This window comes from Lathamus discolor, chromosome 4 (genome assembly GCF_037157495.1).
Source record: "Lathamus discolor isolate bLatDis1 chromosome 4, bLatDis1.hap1, whole genome shotgun sequence".
Classification (NCBI taxonomy): Eukaryota; Metazoa; Chordata; class Aves; order Psittaciformes; family Psittacidae; genus Lathamus; species Lathamus discolor.
Genome location: NC_088887.1, coordinates 1,850,621 through 1,876,308, shown reverse-complemented (window position 1 = coordinate 1,876,308; position 25,688 = coordinate 1,850,621). Strand labels below are relative to the sequence as shown.

General features: G+C 45.0%; 1 protein-coding gene and 1 long non-coding RNA gene across 9 annotated transcripts in view; one reads left to right on the top strand and one right to left on the bottom strand.

Moving 5' to 3' along the window:
* Positions 1-23,527, top strand: part of IFT57 (intraflagellar transport 57) — a 40,542-nt gene extending 17,015 nt beyond the window's left edge. The window contains exons 10-13 of one of the 7 annotated variants that reach the window (XR_010612048.1): positions 1,303-1,369; positions 2,585-2,748; positions 7,151-7,259; positions 7,362-7,713. Coding sequence is in view for 6 of the 7 variants with exons in the window: in XM_065675963.1 (XP_065532035.1) it covers positions 1,303-1,369; positions 2,585-2,748; positions 8,267-8,344 (309 nt within the window). In the remaining variant the exon portion in view is untranslated. Of the gene's footprint in view, positions 1-1,302; positions 1,370-2,584; positions 2,749-7,150; positions 7,322-7,361; positions 7,714-8,266; positions 8,360-9,621; positions 10,751-14,760; positions 14,833-23,421 lie in introns of those variants that run through there. The other 6 variants (XM_065675968.1, XM_065675965.1, XM_065675967.1 and 3 more) reach the window with 6 other exon arrangements.
* On the bottom strand, positions 14,564-19,675 carry LOC136012896 (uncharacterized). Of its 2 annotated transcripts, XR_010612050.1 has the most exons (3): positions 18,945-19,675; positions 16,848-17,165; positions 14,564-15,427 (listed from the first exon to the last, which is right to left on the bottom strand). It is a non-coding gene; the product is annotated as an uncharacterized LOC136012896 (long non-coding RNA). The 2 variants fall into 2 exon arrangements; XR_010612049.1 differs by lacking the exon at positions 14,564-15,427 and having other exon boundaries at positions 16,802-17,165.
* Positions 23,528-25,688: the final 2,161 nt, after the last annotated feature.

The window sequence follows — 25,688 nt, the reverse complement described above, 5'->3', positions numbered from 1 at the left end:
TATTCTCTGTTAATCTGTTTGTTTAGTGCATGCGATATAGTCCAGTCCCTGATGTTTAAACCCGGGCTGCCATTGATTTTGAGCTTGTGAATTGGGCAAACTATTGTGAGATCTTAATTTCCTCCGTTTGTAAAAGATGGTAAATGTTCCGTATTTTAGAACATGTATCCTAGGATTACTGAGGATTAATCAAGTTGTGGCCATAAATTCTTTGTAAGAAGAAAAGTTTAACTCTTCTTTTTAGTTAAAATGAATCATTTGAACCTTTCCTCTTCCAAGCACTTAAAAGCAAATATTTGACTAAATGGTAACTTTTCTGTATTAGTCAAATTATCTTAATACCTGAAACTGGTTTTCTGTTTGTTTTTTTGGGGGGGAAGGTTGGGGGTTTTTTCTTTGTTTTTGTTTGGGTTTTTTGGGTTTTTTTGGTTGTTCTTTTTTAAATCAGTGCCCTGACAAATTTAAAGAGAAATCCGCAGGTTTTTCCTAGCTGCCTCCATATGTCGAGTGTTTCGTGGCATCTCGTTCACATCTATTGCCGGATTGACAAATATTTCAACCCTTTGTCCAATTCAGAAATTAGATTTTTAATGGCTCTGTTGTTTGGGGGTTTGAAAACCCCACTTTATTCATTGGACACGTTATAAAGTGAAATAGTCACCTAAAAGAGATTACACTGTAAGAATGTGCTGGAAATTGTAAACCAAGTTTGAGATGTGTTAGAATAGAACAGGTCTGTTGGAAGCAACCCTCTAGTCCAGCTGCAGTGGGTAATACAGCAGTTTATCAGTTTTCTCGCAAAGATGTCAGAGTGTACGGATCCTGCATAATTAGAGCTTCTTTCTATTTCACACTTCTTTAAGCTTGAAAAAGAGAGTACTTTACAATGACTTCAGGTTTATAACGTGTTTTTGCTTCCAGAAGGAAAGCTGGCATGGTCATTTGGCGAATCAAGATTCAACAAATGTACATGTGAATGTCTGTGGGGGTATTGCTTCCAATCTTCCACCCATCATACTGTAACACTTACACTGTTTTCACTGGTTTGGGATCTGCAGAGTGTCAGTAACACCACGCTGTTTGGCCAACTTGCTACTCTCTTTGCTGCAGTTTTTACGGCAATAGTTTTATTGAAATTCAGTTTTGCTTAATCTTTGAAAAGAATTGTTCCTCCATTTACAACAACAAAGATTAGTTCGTTTTATTTTTAACTAATGCAGTTAGTCAGCAAAGAACTTTATACTGGGGTTTTTTTTCTATTTGAAATTCATCTGGTTTAAGAAAAAAACTATCTATTTTCAGATTACAGAAGCATTAGAAAGAGTAAAGCAGGAAACGGAAGAGAAAGGAAGCAGTATGACTGATGGTGGTAAGTATGTTTTTGCCTCAAACCAAACACCCATTTTCTCAGTGACAGTTACATAACTGGGCCTTTATAAAAGAAAAACAAAACTAGACCCGAGTGAGTGACTAGCCTGAAATAGCAGTATTAACATGGTAAAAGGTGTCTAAGACAATCAGGAGTCTAAACCTCTTTGAAAAGGTTTCGTAAGCCTGCAGAAGGTAGAGATGCCAGGATCTCCCCCTTTGGTAAATTATTTGTAAACACTGGAAGAAAGAGCAAGGGGTTTGTCTCTGCTTGGAATAGTTATTTGAGTAGTTATCAACCCGCTGGGAGAAACGATCGCATTACAGGTTCAAGCCCTTTTGCTCTAAAATAGTTACTGGCAGTAGCTGTTAGATTCCCTGACTATGGCTGGCTGGAGTCAGTGAGAAAACTCTTTTTGGTGTCTTGATATTTAGATTTATTTAATATTTAAACTGCATAACGTTTGTTTCAGGCTTGGGATTTGGTTGTTTGAGGGTTTTTGCTGATAAATGCATTCTGTTGCAAATGTTGAAGGAGTATGAATGCAGAAATAAATTGATGCATGTTACAGCAGGGCTAAATATGCAAGCTATATCCATATTTAACTGTAACCATTACAGTTAATTCAGTTAAGTAGTTGTAAGTGCTATTGTTTAAGGAAATTTACTGCGCTCTTGCTTCACTGCAAAGGAGCTGCTTGCCTGCCTCGCAATACCTTTTCTGTCTTATGGCATGGCCAAGGGGTCAGGATAACATCTACAGAGGACTATGATGCAGCAGCAGCATCCCTCTGGTGATATTAGTGGGAAGTGAGGGATGAGAAACAAAGTATGGAGCACAACCCAGTTTAATAGCTTATCACAGGTAAGTTGTGAATGTGACTTCAGTTCTCTACCAAACCGCAAGTCAGGTATCAGCATGAAGCTTTCAGCTGAGCAAAACACATCATTGACAAACCTGTCTCAATGTTGATGCACATCTTTATGCAGATCTTAGATGTCAAGAAGACAGCAAAATTGTCATCGCCTATTTCTATCTTTAAAGCATCTTGCATATTAAAAATGACGTATCAGTGCAACCATGTCTTTGGAGTAGAATGCCCTTTTGTTCCTTCAGCTCTTCAATTTTAAGGTGTAAATTGTAGAAAATAATGCTTTTGTGTGAAGTAGCTGACAGAACTGCCCTGTTTATAGATACGTATTTCTTTTTCAACAGCTCCTCTAGTGAAGATTAAACAGGCCTTAACAAAACTGAAGCAAGAAACCATTCACATGGACATACAAATTGGTGTGATGGAACACACATTACTCCAGTCAAAGCTGAAAGAGAAATCCAATATGGCTAGAGATATGCATGCAGCGATGATTCCAGAAGCCACAGTAGGTGCCTATTAAAATTGTTTGGAGCTGACGTGGTTTGCCCAAAATACAGTTTTTCTGCTGTTTGATAATTCAGAAGTTTCCTTTTTGTTGGGGGAGGAAAGCTTTCTTTCTTGTTTATTTTTCACAAGATGCTTGCCATGCCCTTTTAAGAAGTAACACGCACGCTTTGGACTGAACATGGAGCCATTTGTAGCTTTGTGCTGTAAAGATTTACTGCAGATCCCTTCCAAATATGCTAATAAATTCTTATTAATGAACCTCTCTACTTCACTGGAGAATGTTATGTAGTGTGAAAGTCTATAGAATGATACTGACAGCCTGTAATCTTGATACTCTACAGTGCTGAAAGCAAATTGCTTGCAAAGGACTTGAAAGGAATTTTGGTGTCTATTACTGTCATTTACGTGCATTCAGTATCAAGTATTTAGCTGATGATATTGAAATAATACAGCATTGCCCTTTCTAAAAGCCTGGGTCAAAATTGGTATCAGTTGCAAATACAAGTAAATTGTTGCTTTGAATTGAAGTAAGTTTATGAATTAAGCAAGAAACTAACGTTTGGATGATACTGGCACGCTCCTAGGGCAGCCCTACACAAATGTGCGAATGGACAACTACCCTGTTCCTCACTTGGGTTTTGTGAGTGGTCCGCTAGGCAGATTGCTATGGATGGTTTTATTTTTACACTGTCTCTAGCAGAACCAATGATAACACTACCTATGTAAGACCAACAAAGGTGGAAAGCACTGTTTGAAAATTACTGTTGGCTTTATAATGTGTCATCATGTCTCAGGATCACTTCATGTGAGCACTGGGTCAATAGCTGCTTTCATTTATAGTACGTAGTAGAGCTCCATGGACATTCCTGGATTATTCTTGTTTTCTGTTCTTGAGTCAGAACACCCAATTTTCATCTCTGTTAAGGAAAAATGTTGCCAAATTGAGTTGTGTAATACGGAATGAGAAGTAGGAGGAAGGTGCTGGAAATGGAATGGCAGCAGGGAGCTCCCTTTGTCTTGGTAAATGTGTAGGTAGGGAGTGATTCTAGACATTATTGGTAATGGAGGACCGTGGAACAAGGAAATAACCTTATTCAGTTACTAGTACATCTTTTTGGTTGCCATTGTTCATAAGTCACAGACAATACGGGTACAATTCCAGTGATGTTAAAATCCTCCCCTCCTTCTGTAGGCAATTCCACTGCCTTTACAAATAACTTCTCTCACTAAAGGTGAGTGGTATCTTGCAGAGTCAGTGGAGCAGTTCTGTGTCTAAAAGCCAAGACACTTGACACAGGCGGTACCATGAGCCAGTTTCTTAACTTCGCTGCGCATCAGTATTTCAATTACCAAAAGAAAAAAGCCCATCAGATTTTAATAAGTGAAAAACTGTGAATGTCAACTGTTATAATTTACCTATGCAAGCAACTGCTGAAAATCTCTATGAATCACAGTGGAAATAGGTTTTCAACTTATTTTGCTGCCTACCTATATCCTCCCACATTCAGCTTAAATTAGAAAAGTTATTATTCATGTTCCCTTTGTTAAATGGTGTTGCTATTGCATATTTACTTTAACAGTGGGTTTACTTCAACCTAAGATAAAGCAATCCCCTTCTGCATTGCCTGCAAAGCAGCTCGCTCGTGTTTTTTGATTGCAGATGTTGTGCTGTATAAATGCTGTTTATGTAAATACTCGCTCCCAAGCCCTACTCCTTCATGCTAATATAACAAACAATTAATCAAAAACCTTCTCTTATGAATTGAGCCTTTTATTCTATTAGAAGTGAATCTGTTGAGACAAGCATGGCCAAAATCCCTCTAATGGGGCAGAAAAATCTCCAGAAGAAAAGCTGTCCTCCTTTATGCCAAAGTAATTCTAAAATAGTGTGCCAATTATATGTAATTAATCAACATGATTTTTCACAGTACTATCTGAAACTGCATTGCTCTAAGCAGGACACTTCTGTTATTGTCTCAAGAGTGATATGTGGCCCTTAATTGTTATCTGGCAAAGAATGGTATTTGCCTATTTGGACAGTAAAACTACTTGACCCTGCTTTGAAAGGAGTCTTACTGACCCAGCAAATGGCCACACCATCTTCCTTAAAAGCATGAGGAGTAATGAGGTCTGTCGCAAGCAGCCTAAAAGGCTGTTCTAAAAAAGCAATGATCTGTGTAATTATTCCACTGCTAGATCAGCGCAGGAAGCAGAAGCCACATTAAAATTAAATCACTTGATTCACGTCTTTCATCCATCCTCATTATCTAACGCAATGTCAGAACTGAAAACCAACAAAACGAAGGTGTCCTTACGTTCGCAGGGAGGCATGTGGAGCTGTGCTGTGCGATAGAACAGTCTCTCTTCCTCTGAGGAATATTTGGGACAGATAGGACTATTTGTAGAGTTAACTTTTATATACAGCTGTCCCCTTCCAGGGTCTCTTTTAACGTTTTCAATCCTCTGAAATACATCAGCATGGAGGCATGGTGTGACTGCTACACGTCATCAATAGAAGCTGGCTGTAGACAGAGCCAGAAGTAGCACAGAAGGGACGAGGAGTTTCATGTTTTGAATCTGGTCAGAGAAGCCATGGGGTTTGTCCTTGCCGTAAGGACTGCAATAGTTCAGTCTCTTATGTGGCTCCAGGGAGAGCGGAGACTTGGCCCTCGGAAATGTGTGGCTGAGGAAGGCTCATCAGTAACCAGCTCACTCTCCTGCATGTGCTCCTCAAAGCTGCAGGAAAGGAACACTAGCAACGTTATTACTTGTCAGGGTTTCTGCAGCTCCGAAATGCCTTGAACCTCGTAATACGACTCAATGTCTGATTTCCCTGGGCTATCTTATCTCTAGGCTAGGATGTAAAGGATGCAAGTGCCCTGCTAGGAACTGGAAGCAGCGTTAGTGCTTGGAACCCTATCAGAGGTGCTGTTTACAGGCCATTTAAGATGTTTGAGAGTGATGTTGTATGCATTACCATCTAACTTTAATAAATGTAATATTCCAATCCCCATTCTCTTCTAATGTCAGCAGACGGTATGATTTGCTGAATATTATGTGCTGTGCTGGTAAAAAGTGCAAATTAAGTGCTGTATTTTTACCTCCTTATCCAGTTCTTGTATAGAGAAAAGTTAGCGACTTAGCATTGAAATGGCAAGAGTTTAATAGTGGCTTTCAATCGTATGTCAAGAATTCAGTATTTTGGTAATGACACAAGTAATCATTGAGCTTGCATCGATAAGTGCTGCGCAGGAAGGTGAACTAGAAGTTCACATCAATTTGAGAAACCACCAACCGTTACAAACAACTCCTGGATCTGGCCATAATACCCTCACTCGTTGCTGCTGATGGCAATAAAGGCTTTCTTCTTCCCCCACCCGCAAGAGAGGCACTGCAGGGAAAATTCCTTCTTGAAAACAAATGCCCACCTACTATTAAACATTGTCACTTTCGGTGGAGCATAGCTCTGCTGTGCACCATGACATACAAAAAAAATCACTGTACAGCTAATTGTAAGTTACAGTAAGAGCAATTAAGTCATCTCTGCATGACCTATAAAAAAAGACTATAAATGAAGAGCCTGTATGTGAACATTTCCAGCTTCTGAGCTCTTAGAATTTTGTGTCCAAATTTTGCGGTCTGGGCTTCTCTCCAAGTCTGACAAATGTTAATTAAAAAAGGAAGAAATTAGTGTGATGCTGTTTCTCTCCACGCTGGCTCCCAGCCTGCTGCCTGAATGTCAATGCTGCAGTGTGCCTTCACAAGGCAGCTGCACGTGCATGCGCACATGAGGTGGCACGCTCCTGCCTGTCACTTGGTCGAACTAGCAGTAGACTTCAGCAGCATCACAACATGCCTTTGAAGGCCCTGTCCCAGTTCCGCAGTGGCACCGCTTTCCCCTTTCTCGTTGATGTATTAACGTTTTAGGAAATGGTTCGGTGGCTTCTGACAAAGGAGTGAAATAAAACTTGGGAAAAGCCTGGCCGGTGAGATTAGTACCTGTGAGCTTAAGTAAACAGAGGATATGAACGCTGGCTTTTCTGCATGAATACTACTCATAGGTGGGGAATTTCCACAGGAGGCTCTGAGATTGCAAAAGGGCTTTTTGTCTGCCACTTCCTCCTCTCAGTGTATTTCTCTCTTCAGCAAACCCCACGACCAGGGCTTTCTCGGTATTACCTAATACTTCGCTGCTGCTCCAGGGCTTGGTGTTGCTGGAAATGTCCGTCTTTCAGCCTCCTAGTAAGAGCCTTACCCTTTTGCAAGCAGTTATTCCCAGGGAGCACTGGTATCAGCAGGGTTGAAAGGTTTTTACTTAAGAGTAAATAACAGTTTGAGAAATGCCAGTCTTTCACTGACTGGGTAGTTTCACTGTGTTCTTTTTCATTCCTGGTCTCAAGTAATTACGAGTGGTTATGTCTTCACTCCATCCCAGAAGTGGCTGAGATACGCTTGTCACTCACGTCTTAGCTGCCTGTTGTAGAAAGCAACCAAGACGAATGCTTTAAGGTCAGAAATACAAAATAATTCTTTCTAATGCTGTTCCTCTTGATGACTCGCTAATTCCAATTGTTCATTTAAAACATTTTCCTGTTTCTGTGGCTTTCAAAGGAAAGGACTACAAATGACATCTTGGTGTTTACTCAGCAGTAACATGAACAATGAAAACTGTGTACTGTAGGCAGCATTGCTGGTCCATGAGCATTCCACCTCCTTTCAAAGGATCCATTTGGGAAAGACTAGAAGCCAGCAGTCAGGCCAAGGGGCACAGGCTGTTTGTGGATTTTGTCCGGAAGCTGGCGCTAAAGAAATGGTGCCGAAGGTATCAAGAGGTTTGTCAGCATCTGTCGATCATTGCTTCCTTTGTTAGAGGAAGTGCACAAGTTCATAGTACGATGGCAGGAGGGATTTCTGCAGGGTTTGACAAATGCTATCAAACAACAGTAAAAACAGTGAAAACTCAGTGATCTTATAAGTGTCACTCATTGATTTTGTACTAATCTGTCTAGCAGCCGTTTCATTACAGCCTTCTGTAGAGTGCCCATATTATACGCTCAAGTAAAACATGCTCAAAGATTTTCATCACCTTCAGCTGTATCATACTGGCAATAAAGAAGAAAAGCTAATTGTTCTGAGAAGACTTTGTTCCTGGGGCAGAAAGGTATGCTCAGGTGCGGCAGGCTTAGAGAGGTTTTTTGCCGTAGGTACTTTAAATGTAAGCACGGTGCTTTAACATTTCTGTTTGAGTAAGAATGTACTTAATACTGGGTTTGGGTATGCAAGACCTCTACTGAAAAACAGAATTGCAGGCAACTGTGTAGAGAAGATTAAACAGTTGAGAGTCAGATTTTCCTTCAGTTGTGAAGAGGATTGATAGATAACAATTCAAATAGATAGAATCAAACAGCTTCCTTTAAGCAGATCTCTTCCATATTATCTTTGCCGAAATATGGAAAACATGCCTTCTCTCGGTTGTATTCCCTTCACTGCTTTTTGTTAATCTTCTTCCCTCTCAGGTACACAGCATACTCCTGTGTAATGATGCTTCCCTCCAAACACTTGAAAGCTTGACAACACGATCTGAATATAACTGATGCAGTCAGTCTGTCTGAGCCGCTGCTAACCTGGGTGGAAACTCCCTGCTGGGTCTCTGTAGAGTGCCATGTGGAAGCAGCCGCTGCTGGGAGGCCTGCTGACATCAATTAGTGTGGGAGATCAGAAGCAGGAAGCTGGCCCCACCTGACCTGTCATACAAACCATTGTTTCTCTACAGGGTATTTAAGAAAGCCCTGTAGGAGACCGTAGAAGGCCGAGCAGACTGAATTCACTATTACAGTTACATACAGAAGGCAGCCAAACACCATGGTGCTTGTCACTCTTTTGCTAAAAGTAGCTGATCTCATTGGTTGCTCTAATCTGGGGGAGGAAAAAGCAGTGATGAAACCAGGTGGTAACATCTGTGCCCAGAATGAATCAAACAAAGAGCAGAAAATACACAAACTGCTCACAAATTCAGGTCTTCTCCTGGTAGATTTGGTCTCTTGGGTTTGTTTTGAGGGTCAGGCTCAATGTCCTTGTGAGTCAGGATCGGTTTTGCTACTTCGCTTGGGTTTTTGTGGATCTTCACCACTTCTCTCTTCATACGCTGTAACCTTTATGCCTAAAGCCTCAGAACTCGGGATGGATCTGCTTATCTTTCTGTCTAGAGGAGAGATGTCCTTGTGTTGCTGTTTTGCAAACTCCTTATATTTCAATCACCTGCTTCTGCAAAGGAACTTTGTTCTTATCTGCATCTTGAAGAGCTGTGCTGATACCCAGGTTTCAGAGCAGCTTAACTTGACCTTTATCAGCATAAGGTTTGGCTAGGGGGAGGGAACCTTTCATTTGTAAAACGCAACAACAGAAGAAAGGATTGTTCTGTTCCGGGGTGGCAGAAAAGGAGAAATGAGAAACGATACTGCCACAGGACGTAGCCTTTAGAAGGTTATAGCCTTTAGAAGGTTATAATATTGCCTGTAGGACCCAGCTTTTTATCCTGTGGCCACATATTGTGGGGCGTCTCTGAACACCCACCTTTGCCATTCCTGATTTTAGCAGAGTGACCCCAACCTAAAGCTTTGAGACTATAGCAGTGAGCAGGACCCACATCATACAGAAAGATCTCTCACTGCACAACAGTAAACTAGTCTGCATCTGGGAAGAAGCAAGGCATTTAGTTTTTAGTCACTCAGAATACAAATACCAGTTTATCAGAGTGAGGGACCTTCTGACAAGCGGAAGATAGAGCTTTGCTGTGATGCAGAAAATGCAACAACGGTAAAGGACTGTGAAAGTCTTTTTATGACTCTCCATTTTATACTTCACCCCACAGAATGCTGATGCCTCCTTTTCACTGTCTTAAGTGTGCCAGCTCCGTTATACAGATCCTGATCTTCAAACCATGCTTTGGCAAATGTATCCTTTGTGGCTCTTCTGTGATCGATTATGCTTTACTCAGTGCCATAATTGTTTACACCATGCCACAGTCTTCCACTGGGTGAAAACACAGACAATGGTGCCAGTGCTGATCTGATCTTATTGGCCATTTGAAAACAAAAGGCATCTGTTTCCAGCGGCTGGTCAGGTTAGTACTAGAAGTCACTTCTTGGTGCTTTTCACGCTGCGTGGGAAGACAGCTGCCAGGGCTCAGGGTCCCCTTTCATTCAGGACCGCCTCCCCAGAAGTGTGCAGTGCTAATTCTAGCACTGACCTCGCCTTTTGCAAGCTGCGCAGGCAAGTTTTCACACTGAGTCACTACAAATGGTTTAGGCAGTTAAAACAGCCAAAAAGTGTCAAAATGAGTCACAGTTTTCAACTGACAATTGCTATTTTGAGTGGCTGTTTTGCGTTGCGCTTACCAGGACACCCAGGGCATTGCTGTCAGTGGCCAGCCCGCATACCTAGTGCCCTTGCCTTGGAGAGATCTGAAAGTGGAACTGAGAGCTGCGAGCATCTGCAGCAGTAGCAGTGTGCAGGGTGAAGAAAGGCAAGGTTAAGGACATGGTAGTTGTGGTCACTCCCGTGGAGGCCAGACTTGGAGAACAAAAGCCGGTGAACATACAGAAACAATTGGACATGCCCATGCAGAGAAACAATCCCAGAAAAGAAACGGGAAGGCTGCAAGATGGGAAAAGTCACGGGAACCTGGATGAGGCTGTTTCTGTGATGTAAAGGGGCAGAAGGTAGCCACAACTGCAGAGAAAGCCAGCAGGGAAGCAAAAGCGCCGGAGCAGATATATTTCCTGTGAGAGCAAACAGCAAAAGAAAAGCAGTCGACAGGAATAAAGGTGCAGCTCACTTAAAGAAGAGGGAAGAAGAGATCTTGAGGGTGGGAAGAGCAGACTGGTATGAAATCGGAGTTCACTACAGCCTTGACATAAGCTAGCATAAACCATAGTACTTACCCGCCAGCATACGCATGCACACAAACACCCCAAACAAATAAACCACCCTTATGTGTACCACAACTGTCCTTGGTGTTCAAAAGCCACCGGAAGAAATCAAAGGGCAAAAGGAGAGGAGAAGAACCAGGGGGCAGCCAGAAGGTCAGGTGAGGACGTAGACCGGGCAACCTCTGGAACAGATACACAGGCAAAGGAAGTTGTAAACGGAAGGAGAAGAGGAAGGGGGGAGGAGGAGGAAGGCAGAGCCCTGGGAGCTGAATCCACTGGAATAATGCTGGATTTTGCATAGACCTCCTTTGTTAGCAGCTCTTCCAGTTCTGCTCTCTGAATAGCTGGAGCTGTTCCAGCTGTTATGTAGGGAGCTATTACATTATCTGCTGCAGCCACAAAGAAACAGTTAAGCACAGTGCAAACTGTTGCAGGAGTATAAGCAAGACCCTACTTGTGACAGCTACAAGTGGATAAAGTTATCATTGAGGAGAAAGGGTAAAAAAGTTTTTGCAGTAACCCTTCCCAGGGCACTCTTGTTTTCCCTCTTGGGTTCTCTCCCTCCCTCTTTGGGGATGAACTGCATTTATAGGCTGTTACTTGGCAGACGAGCAGGGCTTCATTCTCGAATATTGTATGTCCAGTATAATTGTGCAAGCAACTGGGACATTTCAAGCAAAACCAAAGCCGTTTCACAGGTTTTTCAGTTCACCAGTGGGAACTCCAGTGGAGTTCCCGTTGAACACTTCCTTTTTTCTCCTGTTTGCAAGTTCAACTTTGCTGTCACAGAGCAGAACCCACAATTATCACATCCGGCAGGTTTAAAGGCAGTTAGATGGCATTTGGTTGGAAAAACATCTATTGGAGACCAGCTCCTTGAGGAAAGCCATAACCTAAAGCTGCCTCAAATAACTTGGAAGGTAACTTCTTCCTTGTTTCTTCTTTGTCCCTGCTCGAAACTGAAGACTTGTAACAATGAGCTGCTTGAAAATACTCCTGTGTAACCAAATTCAGGTGGAAGAATGCCCACATGATGAGGCCCAAATGCTCTACTTGAAACAAGGCAGTTGCAGAGCTCAAGCTAGGGTTCAGCTGGAGTGCTGCCTGCATCCCTGGCATCCTGCCCCAGAGCCACAGACCAACCATATGTCTCCATGCCCTGGGCCTGAGCCAGTCTGCCTGGGAAGACTCCTGGCTCCGTGGAGATCCACCAAGCTGGAGACGGCAATGCCCCATGGGCTGTGTATACTGGCTCTGAAAGCTTCGTCAGCCCTGGCTTTAACAACCACTTGACTGTACAGGTAGGCGTTGGGACGAAGGCTTGTCCAGAGATGCAGCACTCTGCTATACCCACAGCAGGAAGAAACAAACATACAACCCTGGGAGCTGACTCCTGTCTTAATCCGATCGAACAAGAAGCTGCTGTGGGTAGGTTCAGTTGCTGTTTTGTTTCCTTATCTGCACCTTTTTACCACTCCCCCACGTGAGTTGCCAATGTAAAGCAGTGTGATGAGCTGGAACAGCTCTCACACACCAGACTGGAAACTAGTCCCCTAGGAGACCCCTCTCTACCCACCCACTCCATGCAGTTGGCTCAGCAGCCCCCTGAGAAGACACAATTGGAAAGAGAGGAAAGGAAGGCATGGGGGGGGCTTCAGCTCATGGTCTGGCTACATCCCACAAGGCCAGAGTCTGTGATTCCCCATTAGTGGCTCCTAGCAGTACTGAAGAGTTTCACCAAGCAGGCAGGCCAACAGTACAAAACAACTAAAGCCATACCACTCTGCTAATGATTCCAGTACTTGGTGTTTCTTGCGTTTGAATTTGATCTTGAGAAGTCCTGTCAGAGAAACAAGTAACTGATCCCACCTCCACCTCACAAAAGCTTCTCATTTCAAGAAAGAACAGATGCCTTGCCCGTCACCCCTCTCCAGACTCTCTTAAATATAACTTTAAGACCTTCATGGCTAAATTAAATACTGGGCAAGAGAATGGCAGAATGCCAGCCACTTTCTCTCATAATATTCTAATAATAAAGATCTCATATAATATTATTATCCTTTTACACTAATTTTGGCCTTTTCCCTGTTGCCTCGGAACATCTCCTTTGTCATTCATTGATTTTATTCTCCAGTAATAGCATTACCCTGAAACACAGGCTAGACCGAGGCTCACGCACGTAACCACACAAGAAGACAGAGCAATCACAGTCACCCACGGTGCTTTTCAGTGTAATAGCTGTTGTCTTCAGGGGAAGTTGCACCTCCTCTCTCTCCATTGAGGGCTCTAATATTTGCAGAAACCAGGAGCTAGGGGATTCTGAGCTAAAAAAGCCTGGAGGCTGAGAAAGCAAGAAAGTGAGAACTACCACAGTAAGAAAGTAAGAGCTACCACAAACATCTTCCCCATGCATCCAGGTCTGGGCAGTGCCATCACAGGACATGGGGCTAAACTGCTTTTTGGGCAGACCCGGCACAGCCTGTTTCACATATGCTACAGCACCTGAATTTGCTCTGGAAGTGGTCCGAATTAAAACCTGAACCTCATGGAATCGTCCTCGATTGACAATCTTTGTGATTAGCAAACTACACACCGTCACAAATCATACTGCACAGTCACTGAGGAAACATTCCTCCAGCAGTTCTGTCTCCCTGTTCAAACAGCTTTATGTGCTATTCAGAATGCTGTACAGGAATGGCATACATGACATTACATGCACATCAGAACTCTCTAAAAAAATGGAACACTTGCTAATCTTGTGGAGACATTGTGCTAAAAGTGGTGTATCCATCAAAGGAGAAGCGAATTCCATTTCATGCAAGCTCATCAAGAAAACATACACAATATGCAACCATTTCACAGCTGCCAAAAGAGATCAGTCTAATTTCTGTTTTTAGCTAGAAGGGGGAATCTATCCAGGCATAGCTGCTGGGAGCCAAGAAGACTATTTAAAACAATAGTAGAAACTGTCCACAGATTTAATCCAAAGACAGAAGAGTTTGCCAGTGAAATGCACGCACCGCGCCAAGTGGAATAGTTGGGGTGTTAATGTGGCTGCACGCAAGGTATGTCCATTAGGGAATGTATGGCGGGTTGTTGGTAATCCTGGGAACTAGACCTACAGAAAACACTCTGTGCGGTTCTGTTTCTGGTATTCTCTGACCTTCTCTCTCCCATTCTCACCCTTCTCTGTCCCCTTCTCAGCCCTCTCCCATACAACAAGCGCTTGCATGCTCACAGTATTTCTCTTTGTGCCTATGCAAATACCATGAGATCCAAGCATCTCTCATGGAATTTGAGGCTATTGTGTTCAGGTGTACTGGGTAGTCAGTGACTTCCATGGGACAACTGTTCTCAACCAGCTTTCATTTTCTCAGAAACATCTCATGAATGGATGTGAATTGTCCAAATGTTTTAACTTAGTACCAAGAGAAGCCCTCCCGCTCTCCTCCCCAACCACCCCAACCTGTGTGCCACCACAAAGCCATTCAGCCCAAAGAAAGGGCAGATGTTAAAAGCATTTGTCAAGAATGAGTATTTGGGCTGTGGGCAGGGTGGTTGGATTGTCCTGCCCTGCTGGAGAATGAGACCTGCTAAACCAGGATGGAGGGAGGATCAGGGCTGCACCGTCCTTGCCTGGGCGCTGCTGGGAAGTGGAGTGGAGGCATAGGCTCCTCCTGGGAGCTGTCACATGAAAGATGGCTCCAGGAGGCTTTGTGCCTCAGAGACACACCTGGGAATCAAAACTCTTCCGCTCTCTGGGAGAGGGCAACGAATGACTTCCTCTGGAAATGAGTGTTCCATGTCCAGCTTTGGACCCCAATGCCACATGTTTCTGTGTCTGTGGTGCTGGAGCTCTTTAGGCCCACATTGCTTCCAGCCACTTCATGAACCTCTTAGGACCTCGGTCACTGCCTCTGAATGTGGTGATAATGTACCTGGCTGGCTATTCCTGAGATGAAAGAAGTGGTATTATAATTACTACAGCACCATCCTGCTGCAAATTGACTTCTTGTGCTTGGTTACCTACCACAGATTAAATCCATGAGCGTAACAGGCTTTTCTCTGTGTTTTCACAGCCTGGCTCTTCAGAGGAAGGCTCTTTGTTCCCAACTAGGATGATAAATGGGTTTTAGCTTTATTTGCTCAGAGGGAAGCTTATGTGATTGCGTTGTCTGTCATCTGTCTACACCGGTAAGATTTTAACCGCCACAGCCAATTGTAATTATCTCCAAAGAACAAAATCGCTAGAGGCAGCCATCTCCATGATAATTGTATTTCTATGGATTTTGTGAAAGACTGCAGCAGGCAGGGTTGGGGCTAGAGAGGAGGAGGGAGAGGACGCTCCGGAGCGCAAGACCACACTGAGAAATGTGTCAAGGCAATCTGTGAGGCCTCGGCTGATCCTCAGCACATCCTGGCCGAAGGCAGGCAGCCAGTCTGCAGGCACTGGAGGCTCAGTCGGCACGGGTGTCCCTCCAAACGGCTCACAAGATGCACCACCTCTCACCAGTGGGTACTGTTTCATAAGGGGCATTGCTGTGGCTGCAGCTTCCACTATGCAGAGGGGGAGTGGGCACAGACCTTTGTTCTGCTGGCTGTGATGGAGGGAAAAGATTCTGTTGATGCAGGCAGTGGTACTGTTTCACCCTGGGCGGTACTTGCAGGATGGCTCCTGGGCTGGTAGGTGCCTCCAGGGAGGATGGATTGGCTCAGTGCAAGGCATGGTTAGGCTCCATGCTGTAACTGAACATAATAGGTGTGTTGCTAACAAATACTTGTAACGCGGAGGACAGCGTGTTCCCTGTGCTCAGAGATCTGCCAACACGCTAAATGAAAGCTTTTGAGGCCAGGTTTGCAAATGCATTTAGGCAACTGAGCCAAGATATCTGAAGATAGGTAGAGCCTAATTCTCTCTGACATCAAAAGGGTTCTGACTTGCCCTGCCTAGGAAGTCATGTCTTGAAACAGCTTTAAAGCTAGGAGAACCTGTCTTAAATATTTCAGAAGAATTGACCCTCTCTCTGAGTGGATCTCGACTGCAGTGAGAGGTTTCTTGAACTGTCCTTGAGAACTGAGTAGACAATTACAGCTTTTGCTAAACTGAACCATTCCCTGGAGTGATACATACTGTTTCACCCTTTCAGAGCTTCCTTGGAAGGGGAAAAATGGCCAAGGTGAAAGCAGATCACCACTGTCACCACCTGAATACCATAAGGTGTGCTTTCCTTCAGTGCAGTCTGTTGTTCAAGGCAGTCTGATCCAGTTCTCCAGGAGTCTCACTGAAATGGAGGGCAGCTGTAGGTAACAGCCAAGACCTAGGTAACATTGGTAACCTAAGGTGTCTCGGGCAGTGGCCCGCAGTGGGTGTTCAGTGACCTCAACTGCAAATCTCAGTGAGTTCAAGAGCCCTCGTGGCAGGAGAATGTTTCCCAGGCTGGGTTTCCAGAGCCCACTGAGTCACTAAAGGGATAAGCTTTATAAGATGAATAGAGAATGCAAAACAAAAATGGAAATGCAAAAATATGCATTCAGAGAGACAACAGGAGAGTGAGGAAGGAGAGGGGGAAGCATGAAAGATCCGCTATTTCCTAAAACAATCAGTTTTGAAATGGAGGAAAAATGACTGCATTTTAGCCCTATCAAGCAATGTGAAAGGTTAGCACTTTTTCCCAGCATTGCTTTGGTTTTGACTAGGTCTCCAGCAACTATTACTCAAAAGTTAATTCAGGCTTTGGTCTCTGGGAGCTTTTTTAATGTGCTCATGCTTAAAAGACCATTAATATTTATAATTGTCACTTGAATCCCATTTTTACTCTTGCGCAGGCAGGATCTCTCACAAGAAGAAAATATTGTTGCTCTTCTTTCTTTTTTTTATTTATATAATTATAGTAAGTTTAGGGTTGAAGCTGTTCTAAAAATGTCATGTTCTATGCATCTGTGATGTATTAGTTTTGGTAGCCTGCCTGTGCCAAGATGGGGTTGAGGGATCATAGGCCTGGAGAAATGGGTATGGAGTCTATTCTCAGCTCTGCCACTGGCTAACTATGCAGCCTTAGTCAGTTCATTTAACCCCAGCATGCCTCCGTTTCCAGATGAAAAAAGAGAGGGATAACAGGCTCCTTTGTGAATGCTTTTTGGTGCTTGAGGGAGAACAAGGTATTACCCATCATGTTGCTGCTGCGCTGTGACTTCTGCGTATGGATGGCTTCTGTGAGCGTTAGGATACATACGTCAGGGGAGTCCAGGAACACAGATGGAGATCTGGCAACTGCATTTCTCGCTGAGGGAGACAGCCGTCACAGTCAGTTTGACAAATCACAGCCGCAGACACCCTCTGCTTTAGGCACGAAGGCTTATATGTCACTTTCAAGCATTTTCCTGCCAGTCGCAGCCATCGCTGCCTCCTGTACATGGGCCTGTGTATGTGATTAATGCCTGCTGCAGCTTTACTTGCTGACCCCAGACAGTGATCAATGGCACTCTGAAGAACAGTAAATCAGTATAAAATGGCAGATCAGTGCCTCGTAGTGGTAATAAAACACTTGCCTAATTTAAAGACTAAATGTGTGCCTTGGAAAGCATAAATGAAGGACCCATACACAATTGTCAAAATGTATGACCTATTGCTTTTGGAGCACCTAGACTCAATACGCAAGTCAGAGATGGGTCAAGCTCTAGAGGGACATGCAGTACTGCTGGGCACAAAGAGAGGAAAATGGTCACAGTGGTGTTAGAAGAAGTGGTTAAAAGCATGCAGCTCTTTTATTACAGCAGGATGTGCTTTGTGTACCTGGCTCAGAAAGGAAAATAGAACTGCCTAAGCTTTCTCTCAGCAGGCATTAGAAGCACCAGAACTGCCTTGTGCTGCACAATCCTGCTTCCTGAAAACATCAGCAAGCAGAGGCACTGCAGGCCTTTCTCTGCAGCAGAAGAGGGAGCATTACAAGACAAAGTAGTGCAAATGCACGCCTAGCTGGATGGAACAGCTATCTCCAGAAAAATCAGGGAAGCTGCATGCACAGTGTTATCTTTCCGGGATTCATGCAACCCGATCCAGTTGTGTGGAGAGACAGCACCTGATGCAAAGCACCACTCTCTAACGCAAGACTCCTCGCTGTATGAGATCTCCCATGTGCTGTTTTGCTTTTAGGCTTTTAGACTAGCGTGGGTGTGCTACGTTCTGCCTTAGCAACGGCAACAAACGCGTCCTGCAGCTGCAGCCTTCTCCTCTTTGCAGCAGGAGGAGAGCATCCCCAATTGTCTCACAGCCACCATGCTCCCCACAGAGCTGACCCTGTCCCCCAGTGCCTTCCTGTGGCTCTCAGCACGCTGGCACTGTGTCAGGAGCTACAACTGAAGCAGACAAGTCTTCCCAAGTACGCTCTGCTCCAGCCTGTTTCTTCTGGTCTCCAGAGAGCATCATCTGAATCAGTCTGGCAGAGGCAGGATCAGCTGCTTCATGCCAGCCCCCTCCATCATTCTGGAGTCAGATGGCTCCCACTGCTCAAACCCTTTTACTAAACCTGAATGCCAGAGAATGTCTGAGAGCTTTATGAGTATCTGGAGAAAACACAAACCGTAGTCAAGGCATCGGTATCCATTAGTAACTTATGGAAGGCTGGGGAAGGATTTAGGAGGATAGAGTGTCAGGAAGCAGGGGGTGTGGGGAAGAACCACCCAAGCCAATATTAACGTTGGAGCTAAAAAAACACCCATAAATATAGTAAAACCATGTGAAACATAAAAACCATGGAAATTTGGTTTCTCCTGGAGTTTTGATCCTGCCCTGGTTTTCACCCTCTGTTGAACTCTGGGACTTGTAAAAACATTGTGAGTGCTCCATCCCTCAGTGTTCAAGGCCAGGTTGGATGAAGCCTTGGGTGGCATGGTTTAGTGTGAGGTGTCCCTGCCCATGGCAGGGGGGCTGGAACTGGATGATCTTGAGGTCCTTTCCAACCCTGACTATTCTATGATTCTATGATATATAATAATAGAATCATAGAATGGTTTGGGTTGGAAGGGACCTTAACAACCATCCAGGTCCAACCCCCTGCTGTGAGATGGGACACCATCCACTAGCCCACGTTGCCCAAAGCCGCATCCAGGCTGGCCTTGAACATACACATTACACACGTGTGCGTGTTCCTCGAGTACAGTCAACAGTTCATCTTTTAACGCTTCACCAACACAGACACCTGAGAACAAAGAACACATTTAGGGTGCGAGTGTTTACAGATCCAGAACTTTGAGATAATTCTACCTTCAAAAGGCTCTAAAGAGGGCTGCTTCTGGAGAATCCAGCGGCTCCTGAAATAGCCAGCTGTGTGTCACTGCCCCCGGAGGAAGGGGGTGAAGAGCCGTCTCTCCTCGCTTTTAATTGCAGGGCAATAACGGATCACTTACAAGCTCCTCATCCAGTGTTTCGCGCTATCTTCACAGACTCTTCCAGCCGTACGTGGGGCCCCGTACCCGTCGGCCGTGGAAGGGGCCTGTGGGGAGCCGGTGGGACGCGTTCTCGGCTCTGTCGGCAGCAAACGCGCCGCTGGCCAGGGCAGGGTTTTACAGCGGGGTCGTAACGAGAACCGGCTCCGTTCTCCTCCCCTGGCTTCTGTGTAAGGGCCGTGTCAGGCGATTAACGACACACGCACCGCAACCGAAAGCGCCCGCCGCCCCTTCCTCCCGCCTCGTTAGTCAGCCATTTCACCCAGCCGTTACTCAACACACGGCCTGGGCACTCGGGGGAAAACAAGCGAGCCGCCATGACCGCGGAGCTCAAGCGGCCCAAGGAAACACGCCCTCACACCCAGCTACCGAGCAAGGGCACAGCGGGGCTGGCGCCGCTCCCGGGGGCTGTTCTGGCCCCACCGGGGCGAGCGACGGACACGGAGCAGCTCCGGCCCGGGGAGCCGAGAGCCCCGCACCTCAGCTCGGTACCTCAGCCCCGCGCTGCGGGGGCGCCGAGCAAGGCCCCGCGTCGCCAGCCTCCGCTCCAGAGGCCGCAGCCAATCAGCGGCGGGGGACGCCCCCTCCTTCACCCGTACGCCCCGCCCCATGCGCGGAGCCGCCCGCCCGCCCGCCCGCTGCGGCGACCAGCTCCGGAGGCCGAGGGGCTGCCTGGCCGCGCCGCCGCTCCGCCATGTGGCTGCTGCCTGCTTGGGTGCTGCTCAGCGCCGTGGGCGCCGGTGAGTCCTCGCCGCCCTCCCTCTCCCTTCCTCCTCCTCCTCCTCCTCGTCGCGCCTCTGCAGACGCGGCACCCAGGCCTCAGGCACCCCCGCCGGGTTGTGGTGCGGGCGCCCCGGCAGGGCCGCGGTGGGGCGGGCTGTGCGGCCGGGAGAGCGGAGCCGCCTCCTCCGGCCCGCGCTGCCGTTGGGCAGGGGGGAAGCGGAGGGGCGGGTGCAGCCGGAACCGCCGGGCGAGCGGAGCGGAGCGGAGCGGAGGGGAGCGTCGCCTGCCCGCCCTGCCGCTCGGCGTCGGGGCTCGGGTTGTCCCCGGTGACCGGCGAGCAGCAGCCGCGGCGGCAGGCGTGTGTGGCTGCGGGCGGGTTAGCTGTGGCTTGCTATGCTCGGGGTGAAGGGGGGGGGGCTTCCTCCAGCCCTTGCCGCTTCCCTCCCGGTTTTGGGAATGCGTTGCTTCTTGCGGAAAGTGCGGGGGAGACGAGAGCGCAGCGCAGAAGAGCTCCTCGTCTTGTGCCTGGTGGCGTTAGGGCAGCTTAGCTCGGTGTGCGTAACAACGATGATCAAACTGGTTGTCTGTATAGGGGTGGCATTCCTCGATCTTAAAAGTTTGGGTGCCACTGGTGTGTAAATAACATCGCGAAGTTTGCGTGCCACTGGTGTGTAAGCGACAGCTCGCAACCTGACTTCTGTTTAATGTGCCTCAAGAAGGAGCTCGGTGGGAGGAGGGAGAGTTAAAGAAAACCCAAACCCGTAACGTTTTCATTGAGGTGCAAATGCTGGATGTGCTCTTTACTGGCAAGCCCTCTGTGTTTAAAGCTAATATTCAAATGCATGTCTGGGTTCCTGATTTAGCAGTAGACTGGCTTAAATGCTGAGTGCTGTTGCATGCTTTTTGGTCAGTGGGAAATGCAAGTGTCCGTCAGGCCGGGCTTAGCCAACGTTGACATAATGTGCAGTATCCCCAGATTTGCACTGCGTATGTATCATTTGAAACAGCTTTTCAGTGGCAGCCTCACAACTCTGTATTCTTCAGCAGTAGCCTCTCCCTTAGTATCAGGCTCTTTTAAAATGGTCACCTGAATGTGACAAAGCTGATAGATAACCCATGAAAAGTTTGGGGCTGGTGGTCCACTTCCTGCAGGATTTGGGCACTGTTGCCAAAGGGTTCTTCTGATGACTTCCTCATCCCATGAGAAAAACCGTCTGCAGTTGGTAGCGATGGTACCATCTATAGCGAAGTTGTCAAGTTTCCTTTAGGGGGATAGCAGCTATGCAGCCTCTTCTACTAAAGCAGTCATATTTGAAGAGGACCGATGCGCACGTAGCGTGCTGCTTCGGTTGGTGCCCGGCTGCAGCCTGCTCATTATCTCCCCAGCACTCTGCTGGTGGAGCAGTTTATATGAGTGCTTCTTAATTGGCTTCAGGCAAAAATATGCCAGCTCTCATAGACTACACAACAGCAAACTGGTGGAATCGGTAGTTTACAGCCCCCTGCCTTTCTGTGCTAATATGGGGGAGTAAATTGTGGTAGATTGGGTTTAATTCCTTCAAGATGGCTGGGTTTTGTTTGCTTTGGTCAATGTTTGGAAGCGTAGTTGCTTCCTTTAGTTGGAAAGCACCTTTCTCAATGAAATGGAGCCAGCAGTGAATGAATTCTTCTATGAAATATAAATGTGCTAGCTCTAGGGCAGAAAACCCCCTCCAAACCCGAACAAAACACAAAACCAAACAACCCCAGTAAACCTGTTACTGTGAAATAGCATTAAAATAAAACAGATGCGATTCCCCCTCAAGAACTGTTGAAGCACTACAGCTTTTAATTGTGCGCATATGTTTTTTATTAGGGCATAGTTTGAGGTTTGGCTACAGTTTGCCTTCGTTCTGCTTTCGTTACTTTCATGTTTTCAAGGTACAGTTAAAATAGTGCAACGCAGCGAATAAACCGGAGAATAATTCCTTCTTCATTGTAAAAGTGCTGTCATGCCTAATATGCATAGAGCTGGTTTGTTATAAGCTTTTGATAGTCAGTAATAATCCAGTGACCCGTGTGAGAATACTAAAGCAGTGTTTCAAAGATCAGTGCTTTTTAAATTTGATCTGAGACTCTTTGGCTACTGCAGATAGAGACACAACTTGTATTGGGTTTTACTGGTTTTTCCCTTTCTCCCTTTCCTGTAACTGAATTTAGTCAACAAATACCTGCCACGCTTCTGAGCTGGTTTGTACCTGTGAACACCAGTGGCTCCTCTGAAGAGAGATACTCCAGTTTGTAAGTGTGTGTGCTTACGGTATTAGGGGTTGTGGTCTTGTTTTACAGCACTTATCTTTTCCCGTATCTGGGTTTATCAGTTGGATATAGTCAGGTGTTTTGCATGTTTAATGCCACCGTGACTGGGGAGTGATGACTATCAGGACAGCTGTTAAACCAAGTTACAGTTTCACGTAAGTGAGGAAAAACATGGAAAGATTCCAAGCCTTCATACTTTGCAGTTCAGCTAGTTTAATTAATCTCTCTCTTCTGGTTCCGGGTGCAATTTAAATACTGATGTTATCATTTTCAGTATTCCCAAAAACAGATGAAAGATCTTCATTTCCAGTAAAATCTCAGCATACAATGAGGTCTTTCTTGAAACGGTGGTCAGGCAGTACTGCTGTTTTAGAACTGTGCTGTGGTGTGGGAGGAAAAGGGTAACAGCCAGCAGTGATAACTTGGCCCTGTGTTGTGATTTTTCATTGCCTGCATTTGAATGGTGTCATTAGTATTGCTTACAGTGGTCTATAATAAAGGTCGTTTATTGTTACAAATTCTCCGTTTTCCGTTCTGTTGTCTGTATGCTCAAATGCTAACTAAATAATAATCTTCTTTAATACCTGGTATTGTGTGTGCACCTCCTCTGTCAGAAAGGAAAAGAGAATTTGCAGGGAACCATCCAAACCTGTGGGCATTTGGCTCCACCTTCAGAGACAAGAAGGAACAAATGACAAACCTCTGTTGACTAAGCTGCCCTGCCAGCTTTCTCGGAAGCGTATAAGTAGAATTCTTTCCTTGAAGAGCTTTAAAAGATGCTTGTGTGGAGCTGATGCCTGGACCTCCCTTTTTACATACCCGTGTGATCAGCAAACATTTGACCATCAATGGGACGAGCTGTGCTTAACGTTACGTGTATGCTTTGCAGAAACCAGGCCTTAGTGCAGTATTTCTGCCTGTGGCATTCTAGGGGAAGTGTCCGAGTAAGTGGCAACCCAAAGCTTTTCTTTCTTTTTTCTTTCTTTCATTCTAGTTTTTTTAATTTATGATAGGCTGTGGTGTCTATACATTAAATGGATGTGAGAATGGCTAAGTCTGTATAGAGGGGCTGTGGTAGAATTAGGGTGATTATATAATTAATGCCTTTTTTCCTCCTTCTGTTACTCCCTTAGAAGATGGTTCCCTTTGTGTGGTTTCATGGAAGAGGTTGTTTCGTTTTCCCAAGTCACGTGTTGTAATTATTTCTCCTTTCTTTCTTTTATTGTATATTCAGGAATAATTCTGAATGTGTCCATTTTCGTTTTTCTTTGTAGGTTCTGCCCAGTTGATATTTAGTGGGACAGATGTTGTTGAAAGAACTGACTGTAATAAAACTGTCATTTTACCTTGCTATGTGACTAACCTGAAGGAGAACAACACAAATGTCATGTTTGTGACATGGAAAAAACAAGGAAATATCATTTTTTCTTTTGATGGAAGAAAACAGGAGTTTTTCAGAGATCCTGAGTTTCGATCAGCTGACTTAGTATCTCAGGCGGATTTACCCAAAGGTATTGCCTCTTTGATGCTTAACAGTGCAGAAGCAGCTGTTGGAAATTACAGCTGTGAAGTAACAGAATCAAACAGAGAAGGAGAAACAAGAATTGAACTTAGAAACCACTCAGGTGAGTTGCCTGCCATTGTTTTAGAACCCATTGGGAGAGAAAAACAGCGAAATCTTACAGGCAAGAGAAAAATAATGACTGACAATGTATTACTTGAGATTGAAAATAGGAAAAATGTACCACCCAAGCCTTCTAACTTGAATGCTAATACAAGTTATTTTGTATTAAGTTATGGGGTAGTGCTTCTGTGGGGAAAGACCTGAACACATTTTTTGATTCTATGATAACATCTAAAGATCATTTACATACTGAAACACAGTCTTAGTATCTTTGTAATACTGACGTGAATATGACCATCACGGTGGCTGCAGAGCTCTTTTCTTTGGAGAATTGCTTCTTGGAATCTTTAGTGATGCTGGGAAAATTACAGGCAAAACTAATAGCAATTCTGTGTAAGAACTCGAAAACTTGATCTGAAGATAGGCTGTTTTCTAGTGAGGTTGAAAGTGCTGCTACTAGATAGTAACCTGTGATGGTTGTCTAGCATTAAATGTCGTCTTCAGAAGGCAATGTGTAAAGTAATGGTGACTAAGTGGTAAATTTCTCATTTAGGGAGCCATTTGACCTTATTTTGTCAGACGCAGCCCATGTGCTCTAGCTCCTCAGCTACTGAATAATGGGGTCTGCTGTATACGTGCAGTCTGCCTAGCATTCTGCAGAAGTGACGGTTTCACGGAGTATAGATGTGTGGTGTTTGTCTGTTCTGTGCAGGAGACTTGCCCCTTGCTTCTGGAAGACTACTCAGAAGCGCTGAATGCATAGCACGTGGAGTCTTACTCATGCGCTGTAGAATTGCCCTAGGATATTCTTGCTATTAGTTTTTGCATTAGTTATACTATTTTTAAAGCTCAAAGAGATGTTACTTCTGGCCTGCTGCAGACATCTGTGTAATTCACAGTTGGGTCTTAACCATATGCCCTGCAAAACAAATACGATCCTGAAATGGATTGAGAGGGGCACAGACGCTGAGAGGGTGAGGATGCTTCAAAATCATTCAGTTCTTAGAACACTGCAAAACAGGGAAGAGGTATAGGCAGTTTCCTCCCTTCTCTTAAAGCTTCTTCATTACTCAACCCTATTGGACTGTTTTTGCCATTCAGTTTTAAGCTCTAGAAGAGGAAACGGTGCTTGAGGATGTGGTAGAATTGGGTGCCATTTGCAAGCCTTACTGTTTTATTTTCACTTTGTGTTTAGAATGTTGAAAGCTGTATAAAGAGTACAAAGCAGGAAACTGATGTGTTTTTTTCTAATTTCATTTTCTAGTTGTCAGTTGCGGCGAGGAAAATACCCCAACATCAAAGGAGATATGTGGTTGGTGAATTTAATAGTTGCAAGGTCACGTTAAGCTTGAAAGTGTACGCTAGGGAATGTAGAACTTAGTCTTACGTTTGAAGGTTTAGCTGGAAGTAAAGCAATTGCTTGTTCTCTCTTCAACTTCTTGTGTGTCATTTCGGGGGTTTTGTTCCTCCTTGCTCTAGAGAGACTCTTGAGATGATAAGCTGAAAGAAGAAAGTGTAGCAAGGAGGTTTTGAAAAAGGTTAGTGAGGAACAGAAATCCTGTACCAGTCCTCACTGTTCCTGAGCAACAAATTCACGCTGCCACTACTAATAGCTTCCAATTGCTGCTTTCACAAAGATGGTCTTAAAAGAGCCAACCGTTCTCCATCTCACTTCACAGAATTCCTGAATTCACACAGCAGAGTGATCAAGATTATCTGTGCCAGTGCCCTTGTCTTTGGGCATGCTCTTTCCTCATCAGTTATCTTCACAGGAGAGTGACAATGAAGTTTCCTTTTTTTCTTGTGTTTTCCTCATTTTCTCTTTTCTCACCTATTTTTTTTTTCCTTTTCCCCTTTTCCTCATCGCTTCTTTTCCTTCTTCTGCCTTCTCCTCCTTGTCTAGAAGTCCATCTTGTT